The sequence below is a fragment of the Nomascus leucogenys genome, chromosome 20 (genome assembly GCF_006542625.1).
Source record: "Nomascus leucogenys isolate Asia chromosome 20, Asia_NLE_v1, whole genome shotgun sequence".
Taxonomy (NCBI): Eukaryota; Metazoa; Chordata; class Mammalia; order Primates; family Hylobatidae; genus Nomascus; species Nomascus leucogenys.
The window spans coordinates 43,289,106-43,310,755 of NC_044400.1; the positions used below are offsets into that span (position 1 = coordinate 43,289,106).

At 37.1% G+C, this 21,650-nt stretch overlaps 1 protein-coding gene across 1 annotated transcript in view; it reads right to left on the minus strand.

The window, feature by feature from the left end:
* Positions 1-557: 557 nt before the first annotated feature.
* The window catches only part of GRXCR1 (glutaredoxin and cysteine rich domain containing 1), a 154,575-nt gene continuing 133,482 nt past the window's right edge, over positions 558-21,650 (minus strand). Inside the window, exons 3-4 of the mRNA XM_003258636.1 lie at positions 10,749-10,814; positions 558-856 (exon numbers count right to left, since the gene is read on the minus strand). Of these exons, the coding sequence (XP_003258684.1) occupies positions 677-856; positions 10,749-10,814 (246 nt within the window). The 3' untranslated portion in view covers positions 558-676. The remainder of the gene's footprint in view (positions 857-10,748; positions 10,815-21,650) is intronic.

A 21,650-nucleotide genomic window follows, 5' to 3' on the forward strand; every position in this document is an offset into this window, starting at 1 on the left:
ACAAAAGCAATTCTATGTAACAAACCTTCACATGTACCCCCAAAGATAAAATAAATAAATAAATATCCAGATAAGTCTTCTGGTAGCTTTTGTATCAACACCAAGAAATCCACCTGATAACATTATGGTTTATCATTAAGATCATCAGCTTTGAGACTATTCTGCAGCTTAAAAAAAAAAAAAACTATTCTACAGCTTAAAAAAAATTACTGCCTAAGTATAAATGTGATCATATTTTTTCCACTATCCAGAGCTCTCTTCTTCCTTGTAGAACTCCTAGGAATATGTTATGCTTCTAGGTAGTTGCATTAACTCATCCTAGTCAATAGGGTGATATTGCAATAGGCACCATTATCTAGATTTTGTTATTTTCTTTAGGCAAGCAAACACATTTAGGGAATCAGACTTTGGATATCTTGGAATGGTTTGGGGTACTCCATTAACTCCAATTAGAAACCAGGGTCTAGCACAGGGCTTGGCACATAGTAGTTGTTAAATAAACATTTATTTAATACATCAATGAAAATGATTGCAGCAAAAATTCACCACAAAGACAGTTATAATAAACGAAGTTTATTGACTAATCCATAAACATAACCATTTAAAAAATATATATATAAACCAAAGTATTGCGTCTGGTTAATAAAATGAGGCTTTCCCTGGGTAGGAGCTCCAATTAACCAGCACAGTTCTTACAACGCTGAAGACCATTTTCATTGCAAGCCGTACACTTCAGGGCTTTGAAAGAGTCTGTGAAGCAGTTTCGAAACACAGACATCTTGCTCCCATGGCACACGGAGCATGGAAGAAAGCCAAAGCCTCCACAAGAGGGACACTCATGTGGATGCTGCACTCTCTGTATAAGGTGGCAGGGGAACAAGAGAAAACAGAGGATGCGTTAGCATGAACAACTCAATCAGCCTCCCGGTCTTTCTGAACTGTGAGTGGTCATAAAACAATATTGGCATAATATGGCTATGCACTTGAATTCACCTACCATTAATACACATTATACCCAGGAAAGTAATTAGTTGAAATTCTCCTTCATTCCCCAGCCGATGGCCATCTATACCACAGGCTTGGTTTGTAAAGTGGATAAATTTTAGGTTGAAGGACACATAACTTCAAGAAATCCACCATATGAAAACATCTATCTACAAACCAAATAATTCAGAAGCTGGCTTTTTGTATTAAGGGAGAATACTTTAACTTTCCCGTTAGTATCATTTGACAGTTTCATGTCTTTGTTCATAGAATAGCATATTAATAGCAAGTCTGGAAAATCAGAAAGCTAAAAGCTGAAGTGTGCAGGAGCCACTATAAAGAGAAGATTACTAATTATATTGTAAATTTAGAATAATACTTCTTTTTTCAAAGCACTTTCAAATGCATTTTTGTATAGAATTTTCACCCACACTAACCAGTACACATGCAGACACCTTTTTCAGTAAAGACTTAATTCGAGCATCATTATCCTCATTTTATTTCTAAGAAAACAAGCACAGAAATCTTGAGACATTTCTGTAAATCTATTTAGCTTCCCACAGTAGCTATCAACCTTTCTATCTCAAGCAAAGGTAAAGTATTTCTGATAATAGAATGAAAATAGCCAGATAGTGTGTTGAGAGTAATACTTTAAAAATCATTTACATGCATTTCTGTTTGCTTTTCTGAGCATATAACCTTTACTGGTGTCCTCTAGTGGCATCCATCAGTTTAGGGGAGATTAGGTGCCATTACAGAATGAATACAAAGAGAAAATAAGTAAATCGATACTAAGCTTCCGACTTGCAAAAAAAGGAATTTGCAGCAGTGTTTGAAACTCTGGCTTTGTGAAGGGAATAATTGCTAAAATAAGCTCAGGAAATGTGGATACACACACACACAAACACATACAAACACATACTCAGACAAACATGCTTAACACGTTGACACACACATATAGCTTTTCTCCAAAGATTTATAATTTATAATTAAAGCCTCAAAAATATTCAACTTAAAAGTAACCTGATAAACTGAGTTTAACCCATGATTGCTCCAGCACATATAACTATGAGAATTTTTCTCGAGTCAATAATATAATTCTCTCATAATTAGTAACCTGTAGGATGTACTTTGGTATTCAAACATTAGGATCTAATTGATATTTAGAAAACATCAGTCTAATATTGATATTTTAAGGCAATATAAATGGGCATTTTCTGTATATAGCAGGATTCACTTGCAATTATAGTTTGACTATACTATTATATCAAGATGGCTAAACTCATATAATATCTCATTTCTAATGGCACCAAATCACAGAAAGTAGTTGTTGTCAGTCTGAATAATACAATTAATTTTGTCAAGACTGTAGAGATTTAAAGCTCTTCCAAAAAGATAGACTGAATATGTACAGGAATTTGGTCACTTTGTTGATGGATTTTTGCCATTTCTTCGTGAAAGAATTGACTTTAAAAAAGGATGCACTGCACTTAAATTTTGCATAATATTAAAATAGAAAAAAGAAAAACTTTGAGTAAAAGCAAACCCAGTGATGGAAAAACAGTGTACTTTAAAAGCTAAATATGACAAAACTCCTAAGTAATGGAGTTCTTAACAATACTAGAAAGAATATAATGTAGATAGATCCTTGTCATTCACTATTTCTATGACAGGAGATTATGCTAAAAATATTTAATGACTTGTACAACAAGTGCACCAAGTCAGAATAAATGCTAGGCTGGCCAAGGTCCTACAGTAAGGACCTGCAGGGACCCTGAGTCCAGCCCTTTACTCATTACTGCTAGATTGTGAATAGATATGAGTTCCTAGTAAAGTAGAGTTGTCAGATATTGCAAATAAAAATACAGGATGCTCAGTTAAATTTGAATTTCAGATAGACCATAAATAATTTTTGTTTAAGTATGTACTAAATATTGTATGAGATATACTTAAGCTGAAAAATTATTTATAATTCATCTGATATTTAAATGTAAGTGGGCATCCTGCATTTTATCTGGCAAAATTTATAGGTTGGAGTTGACAGAGAAGAAAAGAGATATTAATGCATCTTGGGCAATGGCTATTTACCAACCGTATAAACTATTTCAATATCTCTTTTTTTTTTTTTGAGATGGAATCTCACACTGTTGCCCAGGCTGGAGTGCAGTGGTGCGACCTCAGCAGCTCACTGCAACCTCCTCCTCCCGGGTTCCAGTGATTCTCCTGCCTCAGCCTCCCAAGTAGCTGGGATAACAGGTGCATGTCACCACGCGTGGCTAATTTTTGTATTTTTAGTAGAGACGGGGTTTCACCATGTTGGTCAGGCTGGTCACAAACTCCTAACTCAAGTGATCCACCCGCCTCGGCCTCCCAAAGTGCTGGGATTACAGGCATAAGCCACCACAGCTGGCCCAATTATTTCAATATCTTCATGAGTAAAACATATTTCAATATTTTCAATAACCACGACTGCTGTACCAGTGCACACTAGGTGAATATCAACTCCTGCTATGACACAAGACACTTGTGAATGACCATATTCTTGAATAGCCATATGGTTTTCTCATGAAATCTATTTGTGACTACAAGCAAAGAACAACAAAGCTGGAATGAAATGTTAGTGCTATGCAGCTTTCTGAGCTCATTGTCTATGTGTGGCACTTCAGACATCAGGCTCTGAGCACACAAAAATCAAAATAGTAACTCAACACAATTAAAAATTATTTTACATAATTGGCCTACAACATAACTTACAAATATTACTTTCAAAGGCTAAAATATCAAATGTTAAATTCACTAATACCAAGAGTCTACTGTTTCTTCATAATTTATCCCCTTGTCAGAACAAATAAATTTCCTAAAATAAACTTAATATATAAACACAAAAGCTACAATTTTATTTCTAAAAATAATCACAAATACAACAAGGCCGTTCTAAAATAGGATCCTCAGAGTCTGTGCAATTCTGTGATTAGATCTCTCTTTCATTCAAAGGATTGTTGAGAGGATTCAATGAACTAATTCATGGGAAGTGAATAGAACATTGCCTGACACATAGTAGGCACTCAATACAGTTAGTCATTATTAGCCATTATTTTATTAATAAATTCCCATTGAAAGGATTTTTATTAACTGCTACCTCAAGCTAAACTGCTTGTGGTCACATTACACAACCATTTTCTACAGTTCTAAGAGTCATTCAATTTAAGCACTTGTTCCATACTTCGCCTTCTGGTTTAAGGTTTTGCCACTATAAGAAAGGGAGAGTAAATGTGTTTCAATTCATGTGCTATTTCCATTGTCTTGGAGAAGAGTGCTGGAAAGATTCTCAGGCTACTTCCATTCTCAGGCAAAATTAGCTATTTCAGCCATAAATGTAGGAGAGGAAAGGGATGGCTTACATCTTGTGTGGAGTCTCTGCCCCCTTTTCACACCAACCTGATGTGATTGACACCACCATTTTACACATGAGGAAACACAGCCTCTAAGTTGGTTTTTAAAAAGTAATTATCAAGTTATAACTAGAAAGTGGAATATTGAAGAGGTCTCTTTATGAGCAAAATCCATGGTCTTCCCTCTATGATAGTAGTTTTCAATGTTTATTTGCATCCATTTTTTCCCAAATTATCTAAACATGAGATCCCCAAACGCAAAGCAGTTGAAAGGATAAATGCTATGACTAAAGCCAAAGTGGTGGTGAGGTGGGTGGGTCTTGAGGCAACCCACTAAAGCTCCCCAGTGACCCCTCAGCACCCAGGAATCTCATTCCTGCTACATCTTCCAGCACAATTTATGCTATTTGTTATTCTAATAAGAATAAATAATTGAGTCATGCCTAGCCATGTCTTTCAAAGAGCACTTTGTTATACTGGAAGTCTGGTCCTAATTTAGAGGGTTCTGTACAAAGAAAACCCAGTTGGGTTATATTAGATGCTCTTATATTAGTGTTGCTCTGAAGTCTAACCCTTCTGTAGACAGTTTTGCCCACAGATCAAGATGGAAAAAGAGCTAGGAATTTCCCAAAGAACATGGACAAAGTTTTGAGTTGGAGGAAGAAAGAATAACTGAAGTTAATGAAACAGACTTCTACTTTACTAATAGTATTACTAATTATTAGTAACATTACTAACTAGTAACAAAACAGGCGTCATTACTATTAGTAACTATTAGTAACAAAACTGACTTCCCCTTTTTTTTTTTTTTTTTGAGACGGAGTCTGGCTCTGTTTCCCAGGCTGGAGTGCAGTGGCGCGATCTCGGCTCACTGCAAGCTCCGCCTCCTGGGTTCACGCCATTCTCCTGCCTCAGCCTCCCGAGTAACTGGAACTACAGGCGCCCGCCAACACGCCCGGCTAATTTTTTGTATTTTTAGTAGAGACGGGGTTTCACCGTGTTAGCCAGGATGGTCTCGATCTCCTGACCTCGTGATCCGCCCCCCTCGGCCTCCCAAAGTGCTGGGATTACAGGCGTGAGCCATCACTCTGGGCCCTGACTTCCACTTTCAATGAAGAGATTGACTGCTGTGGAAACGTTGACCTGCAAGCAATTAAGAATCCAGGCAGACCTGGTTGAGAATAGCACACAGAGTACTGAATCTACAGACTGTGTCTCCTCTCCTCTGAATAGTGGTTTGGGTTGAAACAAGTCACTTTGGGGTGGAATTCAACAAAAAAAGAATGAGAAATCACCCTCCACTTTACCTCTTTCTGTTCATTTATTCCTGTGAGTGAGTTTTAAAAGATAGATACTCAGTGAGTGAGACCTTTTACTTATTCATTCCATTCCACAAATATATATTGAGTATTATTCACTAGCCAGGCACTGTGTAAGGCAATGGGAATACAGCAGTGAACCAGACACTTCTCTGTTTTCCTAATAGTACATCTCAGCCTCACCCTTGAGTCTTGGATAGGTCTGCTCCATATTGCAGTCATCTCAACTAAAGCACACAAAATGTATTGTGTCTCTAACAAAGGACAAAAACGACAAATGACAAAGATAATGGCAGAGTTTATGAATGATTGTGAAATAGACTTCCTTTGTAGCAAAGGAAATTTGAAACTCAAATATCAAGATGTAAGTTTACCCCCAGTTATGCAATATAGAAACAGGATGCTAAGATCAAGAGTCTTCATGTCTTCTTCAAGATAAGGAAATGAAGCTCTTATTATTTTTAACCTCAGATCATCAAATCCTATTCCAATAGAGCTTGAAAGTCCCTTAAGTATCCTACCAAAGAGGAAGCAACTTATTTGAGCCTCTGTGACAATACACTTCATTATCCAGATTGTCTATGAAGCAGTATTACCCATAAAACAAATTGTCAGAGTACATTATAATCATCTCTGGATGATTCATCTTGGTCTATGTATTTTGTTTTAAACTAGATTCAAAAATTTAATTCAGCAAACGCTTAAATGCCTACTAAACACCCCTCTGCCTGACCAAGCTGCTAAAAAAATAAATAGAATCTTTTCTGATCATCAGTGTTTCCAGCATCCTTAATTTGCAGAGTTGAGAAAGAAGCCACTGAACAAAATGCAGACACAGGGGAAATTTGTAGCTCATAATTCTAAATGTATAAGCCTGGATATAGGGACCTGATTCTTAAACCAGATGGGATGGACTGCCGTAAACCTACCTAAATAGATGTTTTCATTTCAGAAAGAAGCAGATGACATGGCCTGATTCCCCAGGTGAGCAGGTAGGTGGTGTCTGTGGCTGTAGTCTCAGAACAGGCTGTGGCCACCCCCTTTCCCCTAGGAAGGACCATCGTACAGAGCTAAACTTCTCCAGGGAACCTCAGGACAGTCTCTGACAGCTCCAATGCCTTGCACAGACAGTCTGTGCCATTTTTGACATCCTAAGTGTGTAGCTGAGAATCTTTGCTCGGTTCTTCATGAACAAATAAGTGGTTACCAGCCCTCAGGGGAGAATCAGATTAAGTAATTGTTGTAAGCTTTACCAAAAAAAAAAAAAAAAAAAAGGACAGAAAATGGACACTAGGTTGGCAATCTCAGTACAAATGGCAACAAAACTATTTACTCATATCTTCAAAAAAATAACAAGGCAAAGCTTACTTGGAGCTTCTCTGCCATCTGTGATCTTTCAGTGTCTGCCAGAACCTGTGGTATGGTAATATATCTCAGCACTCCCCTGGCTCTCCCTGCATGGACACCAGCAGGATTAGCTACCCATCTTGATTATTGTTTTGTGAGGACTCCTTAGACACTTCATTGCTTCTCATTTTTAGCCTATTTATTAACATAAATAAATATCATGTACCAAAAAGATGGTGGTTTCATTCATCCTTTCAGCCACACATTTTTTTATATAAAATAAAAATTTTCTCTTTCTTTTCATCTCTTAAATGCTTTGCCTCCTCCAAAAAAGCTTTGGATGAAAGAGAAGTCATTTATTTATTCCCTCGGTAAATATTTATGTGTGCCTGGGATATGCCAACGCCTGTTCTAGGCACTAGAGGTAAATAATAAAAGTAAATGAACGTCTGTGTTCACATGGAGCTCACATCTTAGTGGGAGGATTACCTGCAAACTGTCATTTCAGGGACACAGTCCCCATTGGTACAACCAGCTCTACTGAAACCAGATCTCCATAGCAGCTATCACATGTGTCACTGGCTTCTGCTGCCTTTACCCAGCTCCTCACGTTTGAGGCCACTAATAATCTTCATCAACAAATCAGATCGACTCAGCTTCCCCAGCAATTTTCAGTTGGGTGGGATATATGATAAGATTCTTGGTGCAGGAAAAATTTGAAATTATTTTCTGACTCCATTTCTGGTGGCCCAACCACAGCTGCTAAGCCTCTCTCTTCAGCATCACTTGAAATAACTGCTAGAAACTGGAACCTGAATTATGAGGGCCAGGAGCAGTCATAGACCACCATGTAGCAACCCAAGTAACAGCAAACTAGAACTTGCCAGGATCTGTCTAGTGTTAGAGCCGTGTGTCAAAACCCCGCCTATTTCCTGGACCTAGTATCTTTACTAGCTTACCTCCTAGGAAACTACTAACCCAGGTTTTGTGTCCTGCCACAATATAGTCAGATTTCCTAGATACCTACATGCCACTTAATATGAGAGTCATGGCAGCATAGGTTCATAGTTAATTAACATCAGGGGATTGGAGTCAGACTGATTAGAATCATAAATCAAATACTGACTACCTAAACACTCTCGAGCAAGTGATTTTGTCTTTCTGTACCTCTATTCCCTTGCCAGTAAAATGGGAATAATAAGAGAACTCATTTAGCAGAGTTGTGAGCTTTCAATGATTTAATACATATAAAATGCCAGGAATATATCTTGCTATATAGTAAGGACTGAAATGTTTCCTGCGTCATGAAAATTTAACTCCTACTCTACTGTCAAAAGCCAACCAGAAAAGTGGGATGGGTTTGGATCTGTATTTTGTATCCCTTATCCTCTTTGCATGGCTCTCCCAGTGCTTCATTTCACCTGGTCTCTTTACTTCCTCTTAAACTCCAGCTACCTCTCAGGCAGAGTTCTGGGTTTTCTTGATTGACTACAAATTCTCCACCAATTTCACTATATGCCCAAAGCAGCCGAACATAGTGATGGCACCGCAGAGTTCCTATAACAGTAGAAAGCCAATGCCATACCATTATTTTGAACATTAAAAATAACTTAAAATATTTGTGCCTTATTTATGTCATCTGTAGAATGGAGACAGATTTAATGAAGAGAAAAACATCTTCTCTTCCAAAGTTTTTGAGCTGATGGCGAGAGAGAGATTATCTACCACAGTACTGTTGATCAAGTTGTAGAATTGAAGAATTATAGACTCAATGGAATAAAAGTTCAGAATAGCTAAATCAGTCATCAATCTGTACAAAGAAAAGCAATGAAGGATATTCATCCTGTAAGATCCTACAAGATGCTCTTAAACCATAGAATTAAAATAGTATGATATTGATGCAACAAGAAGTAAATAGATCAATGATACTGCATAATACAATTTAAATAAGTTTAAAATGTGCACAGAGAATAATACACATAAACCAAATTGTTTAAATAAAAAGATATATAATAATGTAAGTTAATGACTTCACAGGATTGGGGTAGTATATGAGAACAGAAAGAAAGAAATAGATTCATTCATACAGCTTTTTTAGCTAAGAGGAGTTTTAAGAGGAGCAAGTACACACCCCGATTTAATAGATAAAGAAATCAAGATACTGACAGGTGAAAGGTTATGCCCAAAGTCACACAGCCAGAAGCAGAGCTGAGGAAGGAGCTAAAAATGCTCTGATTTCCAAGTCATAATACTTCAGAAATTATAAATTATGGAAAAAAGGAAATTTAAAACATTTTACAAAAACAAGTTTACTCTCTGTATATATCGCATGGCTTTTGAATTTAGAATCAGACCATAGTAAATTATTTTGCTAAAGCCCAAGCATTCTCCTCCTTTATAAGCACTAGCACTATATTTCTGGCCATCATCCTCATTGAACCACAATGTCCAAACATACTCTATCGTTTGTATTACGACACAAACTGATAAAAGACGATTTTGAGTTATTGCTATAGGTCTGCAGTACATTGAGAGGACATTGTTGTCTCCCTTAGCAAAGTACCTGTAAACAGTAGATACTTAATAAATGTTTGTTGAATGAATGAATCCATTGTTTTCCTTCTGGGAAAGATCACAATATGAATAAAACATGAATTGTTCAATCAAGGAGCACCCAGTTCATTTGGGACATGAGTCAAATACTCAAAGAAAGGTAATACAAAAAAGACTTTTATAAGCCCCCTAAAAAGAAGGTTATAGGAATTCAAAGGCGAGGGAGATCAGAAATGACTATTGGAAGAACTGATACGGAAGATGGGCCTTGAAAATGGTGGAGGGAAATGAGGAATTGGAACAATATCATTCTAGGCAGACAGAACAACTTGCACAAAGGGATAGTAGTAAGAAAGCATGAGAAGCCACATAGTCCTTTCTTTTATCTAGAGTGGAAGGAATGGTAGAGAATCAGAAATTAGGTTAGCAAAGACTAGAGCAGTAATAACCACTAGTGACATATAGATACTGGATAACCATATGACCTATTTCTCCTGGGAAAGTCCTGTTTCACATTTGCTGTCCCAGAACAATTACTAATGCATACTTTTCACTCTCAAAGTGTCCCAGTCAGGACAATAAAATATATAATCTTACAAATAGGGAGAAACAATCTGATAAAATAATTTAGCAGTGAGGTAATAAGGGCTTTCCGGTTGCATGTTAATTTTATAAGTATTTAAATAAGTATTTCTCTGATGCTATATGTATAAGCACAGGAATACAAATTAAAATGTGCTTTTTGGAGAAATAACTTTTTCTTTAATCTTTATAAATGATGTAGGAAGATCTTCTATATGTAGGAACATCCATGGGAAAAATAAGGTTGTTTCAATGAAAAATTTTAATGTGCTTCAAGACTATTTCCTGACTTGAAACACCTCATCAATGTCTGTATTACAGAGAGTTGGGATCAAATAAAGCTGACCATAACACTCAGCTAATAGTACGAGATCATTAGAAGTTAACATTAAAGTCACTCTAGCTGCAACAAACCTAATAACAGAAGATGTCAAATTAAAACTGCCACATGTATCCTATTGCATATTCGTAAGAACATGGGGAGAGAGAATTCAATTAGGAAAACTCAATTATAATCAGAATGTGTTTAACATTTTGATTACTAAAAATAAGTTGCTGAAAGCACATTTACCTCAATTTTGGTTAGGATGTCTTGCAGTTCTCCTGATTCATTCATTGACAAAATTTTCTCAGCACCCTATTAACAAGAGAGAGTAGGGAGAAAAATCCATTTTTGTTAGTTTTTGAGAAAATGAAATTCTAGCCAGGAAAGCTTAACCCACAAAATACTGAACACAGTTCTTCCCATTGGAGCTGAGTAAATGTACAACTAGGATGCCAAAGAGGAGAAGACATTTTTCCTTACTGCCACATACTCTTCCATCTACTAAGTCTTACCTCAGGTAAGGGGAGGGCTGCCAACAGGAGGTAAACTCCAGGAAACTCGCAGCAGTCAGGTTTAAGTCCAAATACAGAAAGGGCCAGCATACTCTTCAGGGTTGTTTAGGGAGCCTGGAGCCAGTCTACCATCTGGGAAAGGAATCCTTGGAACAAATTCCCACCCTCAGTTATCTCTACCCTACTCCAAGCAGTACTAGACACGGCCCTCCTTAACAGCCATGCATGGAAAGATAACAGCAGCTAACAACAACAATAATGATAATAACTACCAACACTACTTAAGCAGATCTTTTGAGTTTGGCACAAATATCTCCTTTGCTGTAGCGGACTCTATCATTTGCAGATATTGAGCCTCAGTGAGATTAAATAACAATTCCAAGGCCACCCAGAGAAGACACAGAGAGAAAATTTAAACACAGGTAAGGCATGCACTCCAGAGCTGATGCTTTTAACTTCTAAAACATTACTATGAAAGTGAGAAAGGGGACAATGTGTGTTTCTTTGAACTACTCTGTTTTTCTCTCCTGTCCAGCTGCTTCCTATATTCTACCACTCTACTTCCCAACATAAAACCATACAGAAGAAGGAAAAACTGAAGTAATTATTTTTAATCAAAGATGGAGACCATGTCTGCCTTGTTGTCACTGTGTCCTAGGCGCTCAGCACAGTTGCTGGCTCACGATAGGTATTGGATCAATTTGTGATTAACGAACAAGACAGGGAGAAATATAATCACACATTAAATATTTTCGATTCCTACTTGTGCTAAGCATGGTGCCAAACAGGACTCATTTAAAAAATAAAAACGTTCTAGTTCTTATGGAAGTTACTATACACATTTATGTAAAAGTATATTTTTTTGTAAATGCACAAAAAATTAACCCACAGTGTAGAAGGAAAAATAAGTGCCAAATGAATAATGAATAAACAAAGATACGCTAGGAAATCACAATAGGAGGAAAACTGTACTTTTTGAGAGTAGAGAAGGCTTTCTGAGGTTGGTGGCATTTGATCTGGACCTCAAAGACTGGATGAGGTTTCCAAAATAGGTCAAACAATCCTATAGTGATGTATAGGAGTATTTAGTTCTTGGTTTCATTTTATTTCAGTCTATCTTGTATAACTTATGTCATCATAATCACCATAAAAAATGTCAAATTGAAACATTCAAAAGTAGTATGAACGAACACACAGGGCAACAGAGAATATATATTGCTCTGTGAGGCAAGTTATATCTCTTTATTTGTTGGTAGTTGGGCCAGGAATACAGACGTGAAACCTCTAAAGTAAGAACAAAGGTAATGAAAGCACCATGACAACACATTAAAGTCTAAATGTAGTAATAACTAGTAATATTTTACTTTTGATATATTCTATTTCTTTTAAGAGATAGCTAAGTTATAATGGAAAAGAACTCTGGGGAATTTGATACATGAATGAAAGCAGTAAAAAGAATATATGCCTCATTTTTCTCAAACAAAAGAAAATGCCCCACAATGACTCCAAACAAAATGAATGTACCAGAAAAGCTATCACACATCTCCTACCTGGCTCTTTTCTTATGGTAGCATTGTGTCTTAGTTGTTCAGAGTACAACGCGTATGCCAATAAAGGACCTGTCTCAATATTCTTAAATACATGAAATTTGCTCTGTCTCAGCCAAGTAACTCTTGCAGCATTACTACCACGGGAGAAGATTCCACATTGCAGGAGAAATGTATGTATGCTTTGCTTACGTTAAGCAAAGTACTTAAAGGCATAATGGTCACTGATTTTCAAGACACCTAGGTGTCTAGTATACAGGTGGTGTAATGAGTGCTTAAGGTTGGAAAAAGGCTGCTCCATAAAAGAGGACAGGCAGCTGAATACCTACTTCCCTCACCCAGCCACTGCTACTCAACACAGCCTCCACAACCCTACCTGCCCTGCCCTCAGGTCTTTCCCTTGGAACCAGCCCTTTGGTCCCTGTGCCACATGCAGAGCATTGACAGTAGTCAAAGCCTCCTGTTCTCTACTGGGTCCCATGTCTCTGCCCTCCACTTGACCCTGTCATTACCAAGCCTAAGAGCAAGATCCTACAGGGGACAAGGAAATCAGATGATTGCCTTCTCTGATCCTAAGTGCAGCAGCAGCAATAGCAGAATAGAGGTTTTAGCCTACTTGGCACATTTCAGGGAAACATTACAGATCACTCCCATACTGAGGTTTGGAGCTTTATCAGGGTAAATCTCAATCTGCCCTGCTTTCCCTGCATTTGCATACTCCAAAGGTCTCATTGCCACACTTTTTCTTATCAAAGACATTCTAATTATTACTTGATCTGTAAAGAAACCTCTGTGTCCACAAAAGAGAGTGTATTTCCTTACACATTGACATTCTTAGGAAATTATCTTTTCCTGGTTGGTATTTGGCTAAGAATGTCAGACATAAGTTTGTTTTTATATACACTCCACCATTCAATTCTATGTTCGTGGAAATTATTTACTCTATTACTTGGCATAGTTTATCAAGACCTCCACGACACCTATGGAAATATTTCTTCCATATTTTTAATTGGTTCAGAATCGATTTTTTCTTAAAATTGATATAATCCTGAAAATAATGATAATAGTAATGTGCTAAGTGCTTTACAAACATGGAAGCATTGGTGCAAAGTAAGCAATTTTTAATAAAGGAATTATCTCAATTTTTTAAATAAAGAAACTAAAGTTTAAAGAGAATAAAGAGCATGCCCACAGTCTTTCAGTTAATCAGTACAAGGCTTGGGTTGATCTTGAATTCAGGTTGAGCTGACTCCAAAACCTACACTCTTTCCATTGCACCCTGCGAGCTGCCTGCTCACTGATATAGCACAACTGTATTCGTGAAAAATGGTACAGAGAACTCCTAGTCTGGGGAATATGAGAGTCTGTGGTTCGAACTCACTGTTGACCAGGTACCCAAGAAGCTCAAGTGAATTGAAGGCTTTCACTGCAGTGACTCCACATCCAGAATGAAGGTGCCAGAGAAGCTATGAAATGTCCAAGTTCTTTTTTTTTTTTTTTGTAAATCTCAGCATTGCATCTTATTCAGTTATTTAGAATAATTGCATATGCCAGGAAAGAACCTATCTCATTACCCTTCAACACATGAAAAAACTCTACCTCGCTCACTTTACAACTTAAAATTCAGAGCAGCGAGCTGTAACTTGTGAACAAGACACTCAGTTTTACATTTATGTAACAAACTTCACAGATGAAAATAAGGTAATCTATTTAATTTTACCTTATCTATGAATCACCAAGGAAGAAATACACATCTTCAAAGAATAAGAAAAGGGTAGGAAAAGAAATCAGGCCTCTGCCAACTAAGATTGCCAAAAAAAACACTTACCATATGACCTATGAATGTGTAAGTGTGCTACTGTACTCATTCATGCATTTATCCATTCATTCAACACTATTTTGAGTCTCCATTAGGGATTAGGCACTGTGCTGTGTTAGAGTTATACAATAAGCAAAAAAGCCACACATGCACACACACACACACACACACAAACACACAACTGCTTCCCGTTACTGAGGAAATGTACTTTTGGGGGAGACAGACTTTACACAAAAGATTACACAAATAAATATAAACTTATTTATAACTGTTGAAAATAGTACAAAAGGAGCATGCTACAAAATGCTAAGAACACAAATAGTAAGGCAAATTTAACAAACTTGAGGCTAAGGAAGGCTCTCTCCACAAAACAATCATTAAGTTTTTATCTTTAGCAAGAATAGTAGTTGACTGAGCACACAGACAGAATGAGGGAGGGCAAATCATAGGGACAATAACGCTACCAAATATTATTATATGTCCATGTCCTTTCATAGTCACCATTTCCCTTCATTCAAGATCAGAGGAAAAGCTATGTTCAATAAAACATCCTAGCAGAGTAGAGTGGCATTTTGGGTTGATGTCCTGGAAGGAACATAGGTGAGACACCGTGCCATGGCATAAGCAATCTATTTTACAAAATAAGCTAAAGAAAACAATAAAGTAATATAAATCAGCTTGTATTTAGCATACTTAGCATACTCTGTTAGGTCTTAGGGAAGAGTTGCTAAGTCAAGAGTTTCTAAACATTATTATCAAAAAAGAAAACAATCAAACATTTAAGTAATTTTTCTCAAAATTTTTAAAGCCACACAGATTTTAGCTATCTCTATACGGATATCCAGGCTCTGGAATTCCACATGGGACATCAACATTTGAAACTATTAACTTAAACATTTCTGAGGAGCCCAGAAGGACTAAAAATAAAGTTCACATTAACCAAAAACAAATACAAATTTTAATGTATATATACACATACATTTATATGTGAATGCACATATATACATACTATATAATATATAGTTTTATTTTATTTTAATTTATATTTAGTCATAAACCACCTCATCTTACTAAGAAAGTAGCTTGCAATAAAAGATCTATACCATAGTATAATAAAATAGAAATTTAATGGAAATTTATAGAAAATACTCTAAATAAATCTCAAAATGGTAGCTATAGGTGAGCCTTAAATTTGATTCTGAGTTAGCTTTTTAGACGAAACAGTTTTCTAAGCACAGTAGTCTAAACAATATAACGATATCTTGCATAAGACTTTGGATGGACTGGTTGATATAATAAATAGTATTCTTGCTTTTTTGATAACCATAAAAATATTGTTTTCAAATAAATGTTATTACAGAAATGGCTCCTACATCCAACCAGTACCAGTTTTTATCTCTTCTTCTAACTTAAACCAGGCTCCTCTTCCCTCTCACTTAACCGCTTCCCTGCCATTTATTTATCTTCTGTAAAGATAAATAAATATTATTGTTTACCTCATACTACTTGTTAGAGTATCTTCTAGTGATTAGGGTAAAACCCAAACTCTTTTTAGCGTGGCCTACAAGTGTCTTCACTATTTGATTGCACCAATATTCCTAGCCCTGTCTTTTGGTATAATAAGCTTCTCATACCCTGAATTTCTCTCCTTCTCCTGGACATCCTAGGCCCTTGCATGAGATTTTATGCCTTTACACATGCTCCATTTTTTTTCCTGATATTTCTTCTATCTTTCTGCCACCACCTCTTGGGAAAATTCTATGCATCCTTTCAAACCTAATTGAAATGTCACCTTCTCAATAAAGCTTTCTTGATTTTCCCAGACAAAATCAGTCAATTCCTTCTCTGTGCTCTCAGATCACATTTTGCTCCACTGCACAGCAAGTCCAGTGGTGATTTCAGGGGCTATGACTTCTTCAGGCACACAGCATTTTGTGTGCTGCACCATAGACAATCAATCAATAAGTATTTGCTGTATTAATTTATTCGGCCTTTTTGGAGTAAACAAAGCATTCAATTCCAAATGGGTGTTTCTTTAGTGATTGATGATTTCAAATAGAAAAACAAGCCAAGGCACATCAAAATGAACCTTTGTAAAGTGGTAGGGACCAAGTTGATGTGCTGTGACAGTAAAAGGCCAGATACACAGAGGAGTGAGAAGGATGAATACTATATAAATGACTTCTATCGCTTCCCTCAGCTGGGCATTTAATGGGAAATGAAGAGAAAACCACTGGAGGTTGCACTGTCTGATGAGGACCAGGAGCATAAGACTCTTTAGTACTGGCTGATAAAGGATCCTTCTGCTATGTAATCAGGAGAGCAGATGGCAGGGTTGGCATTGAAGGAGTTCAACCCGCACCTAGCATGATGCCTGCCAAAAGATGTGCTCCGTAAATGTTTGTTGCTGTGACTACCATGCCCATCAAAAATGGGAGGTTACATCAACTCTGCTTGGAGATGGGCCACCTGAGCCCCACTAAAAAAGCATTTACTTCGGAAATCAGCTCTGGATCTTTTCCAGTGCATGACCAGACCCCACTGAGTCCCTGGAGTTCTGTGCCAAACACTTAGGCCTGGAAAATGTTCAAGGCAGGTGTAACAATATCCCACCAGTGTCTTTAAAAATGCAGAAAGGCTCCTGTGGATAATCTCATCCTAAAGAGCATGGTTTTTCGGTATCCCTGGCAGGAAAAATTAACTGCAAAATTAGCTAAACTAGTTGACTTTTTTTTTTTGCAATTATGTAATACAGAACTTTGGGTGTCAGAAAATGCCTGCCAAAGACAGTGATTTTAGTTTTATATAATTAGCGCTGAGCCACTTCTTTCAGCATAACTGTAAAGAACAATTTCCCATAGAGGCCAATCCTGATTTTTTATAATAAAGCCATATTATCAAACTAGATGATCGCAAGGATGTATTATTTGCTTCTGTATAGCAGAAAGCCATATCTCCCATTCCTTCAGAATATCAAATTATATAAAAGTAATATCAAATCACTAGGCTAGAAAACAGGTAGTGTTGCGAGTTGGGCTAGATAAAACCAGAAGACTGTTCTATTTAAAAGATTAAGATTGTTGTCTGCTGCAGATTCCCTTTGCATAAACTGATTTTCATTTTTATTTTTTACTCTTTTTTGTAATTTAAACTCGTATTTTTGATTCAGGGGTACATGTGCAGGTTTGTTACCTGGGTATAATGCATGATGCTGAAGTTTAGGGTATAATTGATCACACCACCCAGGTAGAGAGCATGACATCCAATAGTTTTTCAACCCTTGCTCCCCTCCATCCCTCCCCACACTAATAGGCCCCAGTTGTCTATTGTTGCTATCTTTATGTCCACGAGTACCCAAAGTTTAGCTCCCCTTATAAATAAGAACATGCAGTATTTGATTTTCTGTTCCTGCATTAATTCACTTATGATAATGGCCCCCAGCTGCATCTATGTTGCTAACAAGGGACATGATTTTCTTCTTTAGAGCTGAGTTATGCTTTTTCATGGCTGCTGATGTGCATCTATGTTGATTTCATGTCTTTGCTATTGTGAATAGTGCTGTAATGAACATACAAGTGCATGTTTCTTTTTGGTAGAATGATTTATTTTTATTTTGCTACATACCCAATAATAGGAATACTGGGCCAAATGGAAGATCTGTTTTAAATTCTTTGAGAACTCTCCAAACTGGCTGAACTAATTTACCTTCCCATCAATGGTAATACAAGCATTCCCTTTTCTCTGCAGCCTCACTAGTGTCTGTTTTTTTCGTTTTTTTTTTGTTTTGTTTTTTTTTTTTTTTACTTATAATAGCCATTCTGACTGTGAGATGTTATCTTGTTGTGCTCTGATAATTAGTGATGTTGAGTATTTTTTCATGTTGGTTGGCTGCTTGTATGTCTTCTTTTGAGAAGTATGTGTTCCTGTCTTTTGCACATTTTTAATGGGGTTATATGATTTTTGCTTCTTCAATTGATAAACTGGTTTTTAGAATGCAGTGATTAAGTTCACCAAGGTTTTTTTTAAAAAAAAGCAATAATGAAATCCAGGATTAAATCTTAGCTCGTCGGTTTACAAATTAACTTGGACAAATAACTTCAACTATTAAAGACTCAATTTCCTCTTTTGTAAAATGGGTATAATAATGTTTATAGGGTTGTTGTAAGGATTACATGAGATAATATATAAGAGTTTAGAATATTGCATGACACATAATATGAACTCAATAATTAGCAGTTGTTAATTAGAAGTAGTAGTAATAAATTCCCAAAGAGCAACTAAGAATCATTGTCAAGCACACAAAATATAGTTCACAAACATTTCCTGTCCAGAGTCAACAAATAATGAAAGATTAATGGAGTTTGACAAAAGTCTTACATTGTCTTTGGATGATGTCATAATAAAGTAAAAAAGAATATAACAGAAAAAAACAAGGGGAATGGAGTAGCTGGGCTTAATATATGATTATTTCTCATACAAGATATTGAGAAGAAAGACCTAATTTTCTGGCTTGTTAAAAAGAAAAGGTAGCATGAAATTTGAGGATGTTCCAGTCATAAAATTCCAAAGCTAAATTGTAGAATACATAAAGTGTTCTTCAGCCTAGCAAAATCTCTCATGCTAAAGGCCGCATTCTAGCTAGGCTCGCCAAAGAGTCAAAAGACTGAGGGCAGTTAGTGAACAAATTGCTAAGGAAAATTGAGTCGATTGTTTTTTCTGGGACGATATGGATATTTAATCACTCAGCAGGAAAAATATTTGAAGAAGATTCACATAGAGGGAATAATTGAGAAATATAATTAGTTGATCAAAGTGTCAATTAAAATTCCATTCACAGGAGGGAGTTCCAACTTGAATGGGCTCTTATTCCAGATGGGATCCAAGGATGTTTAGGCATGAGCAGGTTACTGAAGATCCATCATTGCAGCTTATGCATTCAGTAGAAATTCCTTTATTATTCATCCTACTATCTTAGTAAAATGACCAAGGAATCAAAGACATCATCCCCAGTTGTCATCAAGAAAGACCTCCCTACAATGTGCTGAAGCTTATGGGTAAGAAATGAAATAGGCATCCCATTTTTATAAGGCACTACAACACTAACAAGTTATATGTTACTCAATAATTGTTCATTTTAAACTCATGATGATAACCCAGTTTATCTTTTAGGATCCTAGTGGAAAACAGATGGCATACTCAAAGAATTTTATTAAAAATTGTTTAATGAAGAGCCCCACAATAGAAGTGTGAACAAGGTTAAATGAAGCTTGATGAAGCACCCAGGAGCTGTCAACAATGAGAAGCTCTTACCACCCCTAGGTCTAAGGGTCATGGGGAAGGTACGGTATTACAGAACCAGACAAGACCTGTAGCTCTGGGAAGAGGACTAAGAGGTACCCAACAACTGCCAAAACTATGCCTCAGGAGGAAGGGAGCAGAGGCAATACCCCCAACCTCTCTATCCTGCTCCAGCTTCCCTCTAACCAAATCCAACTAGAAGTCAAAGGGCAAAGGCCCTTGTGTGATTCAGTGTATAAAGTTCTCCTTCATGAGACTCCAAGTAGGCCAGGGAAAGGGAGAAAATGGATCCGGAAGCGAAAACAGAAATTAACCAGCACAATCGACAATAAATGAAATGTTTTCACTCTTTTGTGGTCAATCCCTGCTTGAGTCTATTTATTATGTGTTTTCTAAACAAGAGAATAAGGCTGATGAGAATCTTCCTGTAGTCCTGAAGGGAAGAAAAGTGATAGGTAAGAGGATGTGTTGGGAGGCTGCAACATTCAGGTTAACACTGTGGGCTCAGCCACATGTGAAATCCTGTCTCCTCCATTTATTAGCTGTGTGAGCTTGGGAAAGATATTTAACCCCTCAAAACTTCACTTTTCAAAGAGAAAAACATTTCTGTCATGTAGTGTTGTCAGAAATAAATGAGATAATGTATGTCGAGTATTTAGCATAGTGCCTGGCACACATAGCACCTTAGTAACTTCTTGCTTTTAAAAGACTAGTGGAAGTAATACTAGTCTAATTTTTAGCTGATTTCAAAGAGCTTTTTTAAAACCCATGCTGTCAACATCTTTCTTTTTTAAATCAACAGCAGTGATCTCTTATTGGAATTATCCTCCTGCTATTAATAATTAAGAAAGAATAGTAATTACCTCCATCCCCACCCCCCTCCTCCATCCATTCTTCATTCTTTCTTTTAGTTAGAGAATCCTCTAAAATTCATTTGGGCATAGCATTTAGCAAAAGGCAATATTTCTCAGCTTCCCATTTGGTTAGGTATAGCCATGTGATAAAGTCCTCACAAGTAAGATGTCAGCAAAAGTAATGCATACAACTTCCAGGCCACACTCTTCTTTTTGTTTTTTTTGAGATGGAGTTTCTCTCTTGTTACCCAGGCTGGAGTGCAATGGTGCGATCTCAGCTCACTGCAACCTCTGCTTCCCAGGTTCAAGTGATTCTCCTGCCTCAGCCTCCTGAGTAGCTGGCATTACAGGCACTCACCACCACATCTGGCTAAGTTTTCATATTTTTAGTAGAGGCAGGGTTTCACCATGTTGGCCAAGCTGGTCTCGAAGTCCTGACCTCAGGTGATCCACCTACCTTGGCCTCCCAAAGTGCTGGGATTACAGGCGTGATACTCTTAAAAGCAAGCTGCTCACTTCCTCTTTTTCCCTTCCAGAAAATATGTGATGGAGTTGAACTATTTTTAACCATGAAGTGAGGGTTCGACCTAAAGGGAGGTACAACAATATAGAAGAGTCACTCCTGAAGCAGAGAAATGTATACCCCTGCATTCTCCCAACCCAGATTTATGTGAAAGACAAATAAATGCATAACTTGTTTGAATCACTAGCTTATGATTCATATGGATGATATATAGACACATGGATACATAGATAGATATATAGAAAAATACATAGAGAGAAAAGTATTGCTGTAGACTGAATGTCTACAGCAAAATTCATAAGTTCAAATCCTAACCCTTAATGTGACACTATAGGAGGTGGAGTATTTGGGGGGTGATTAGGTAACGAAGGCAGAGCCCTGAGGAATAGGATTAATGCCCTTATAAAAGAGAACCCAGAGAGCTGCTTTGTCCCTTCTACCATGTGATGACACAGGGAAAAGATGGCCATCTATGAACCAGGAATTGGGCTCTCACTAGACACCAAGTCTTCTGGCACCTTGATCTTGGACTCCCCAGCCTCAGAATTGACAGAAATGAATTTCTGTTGTTTGTAAGCCAACCAGTTTATGGCAT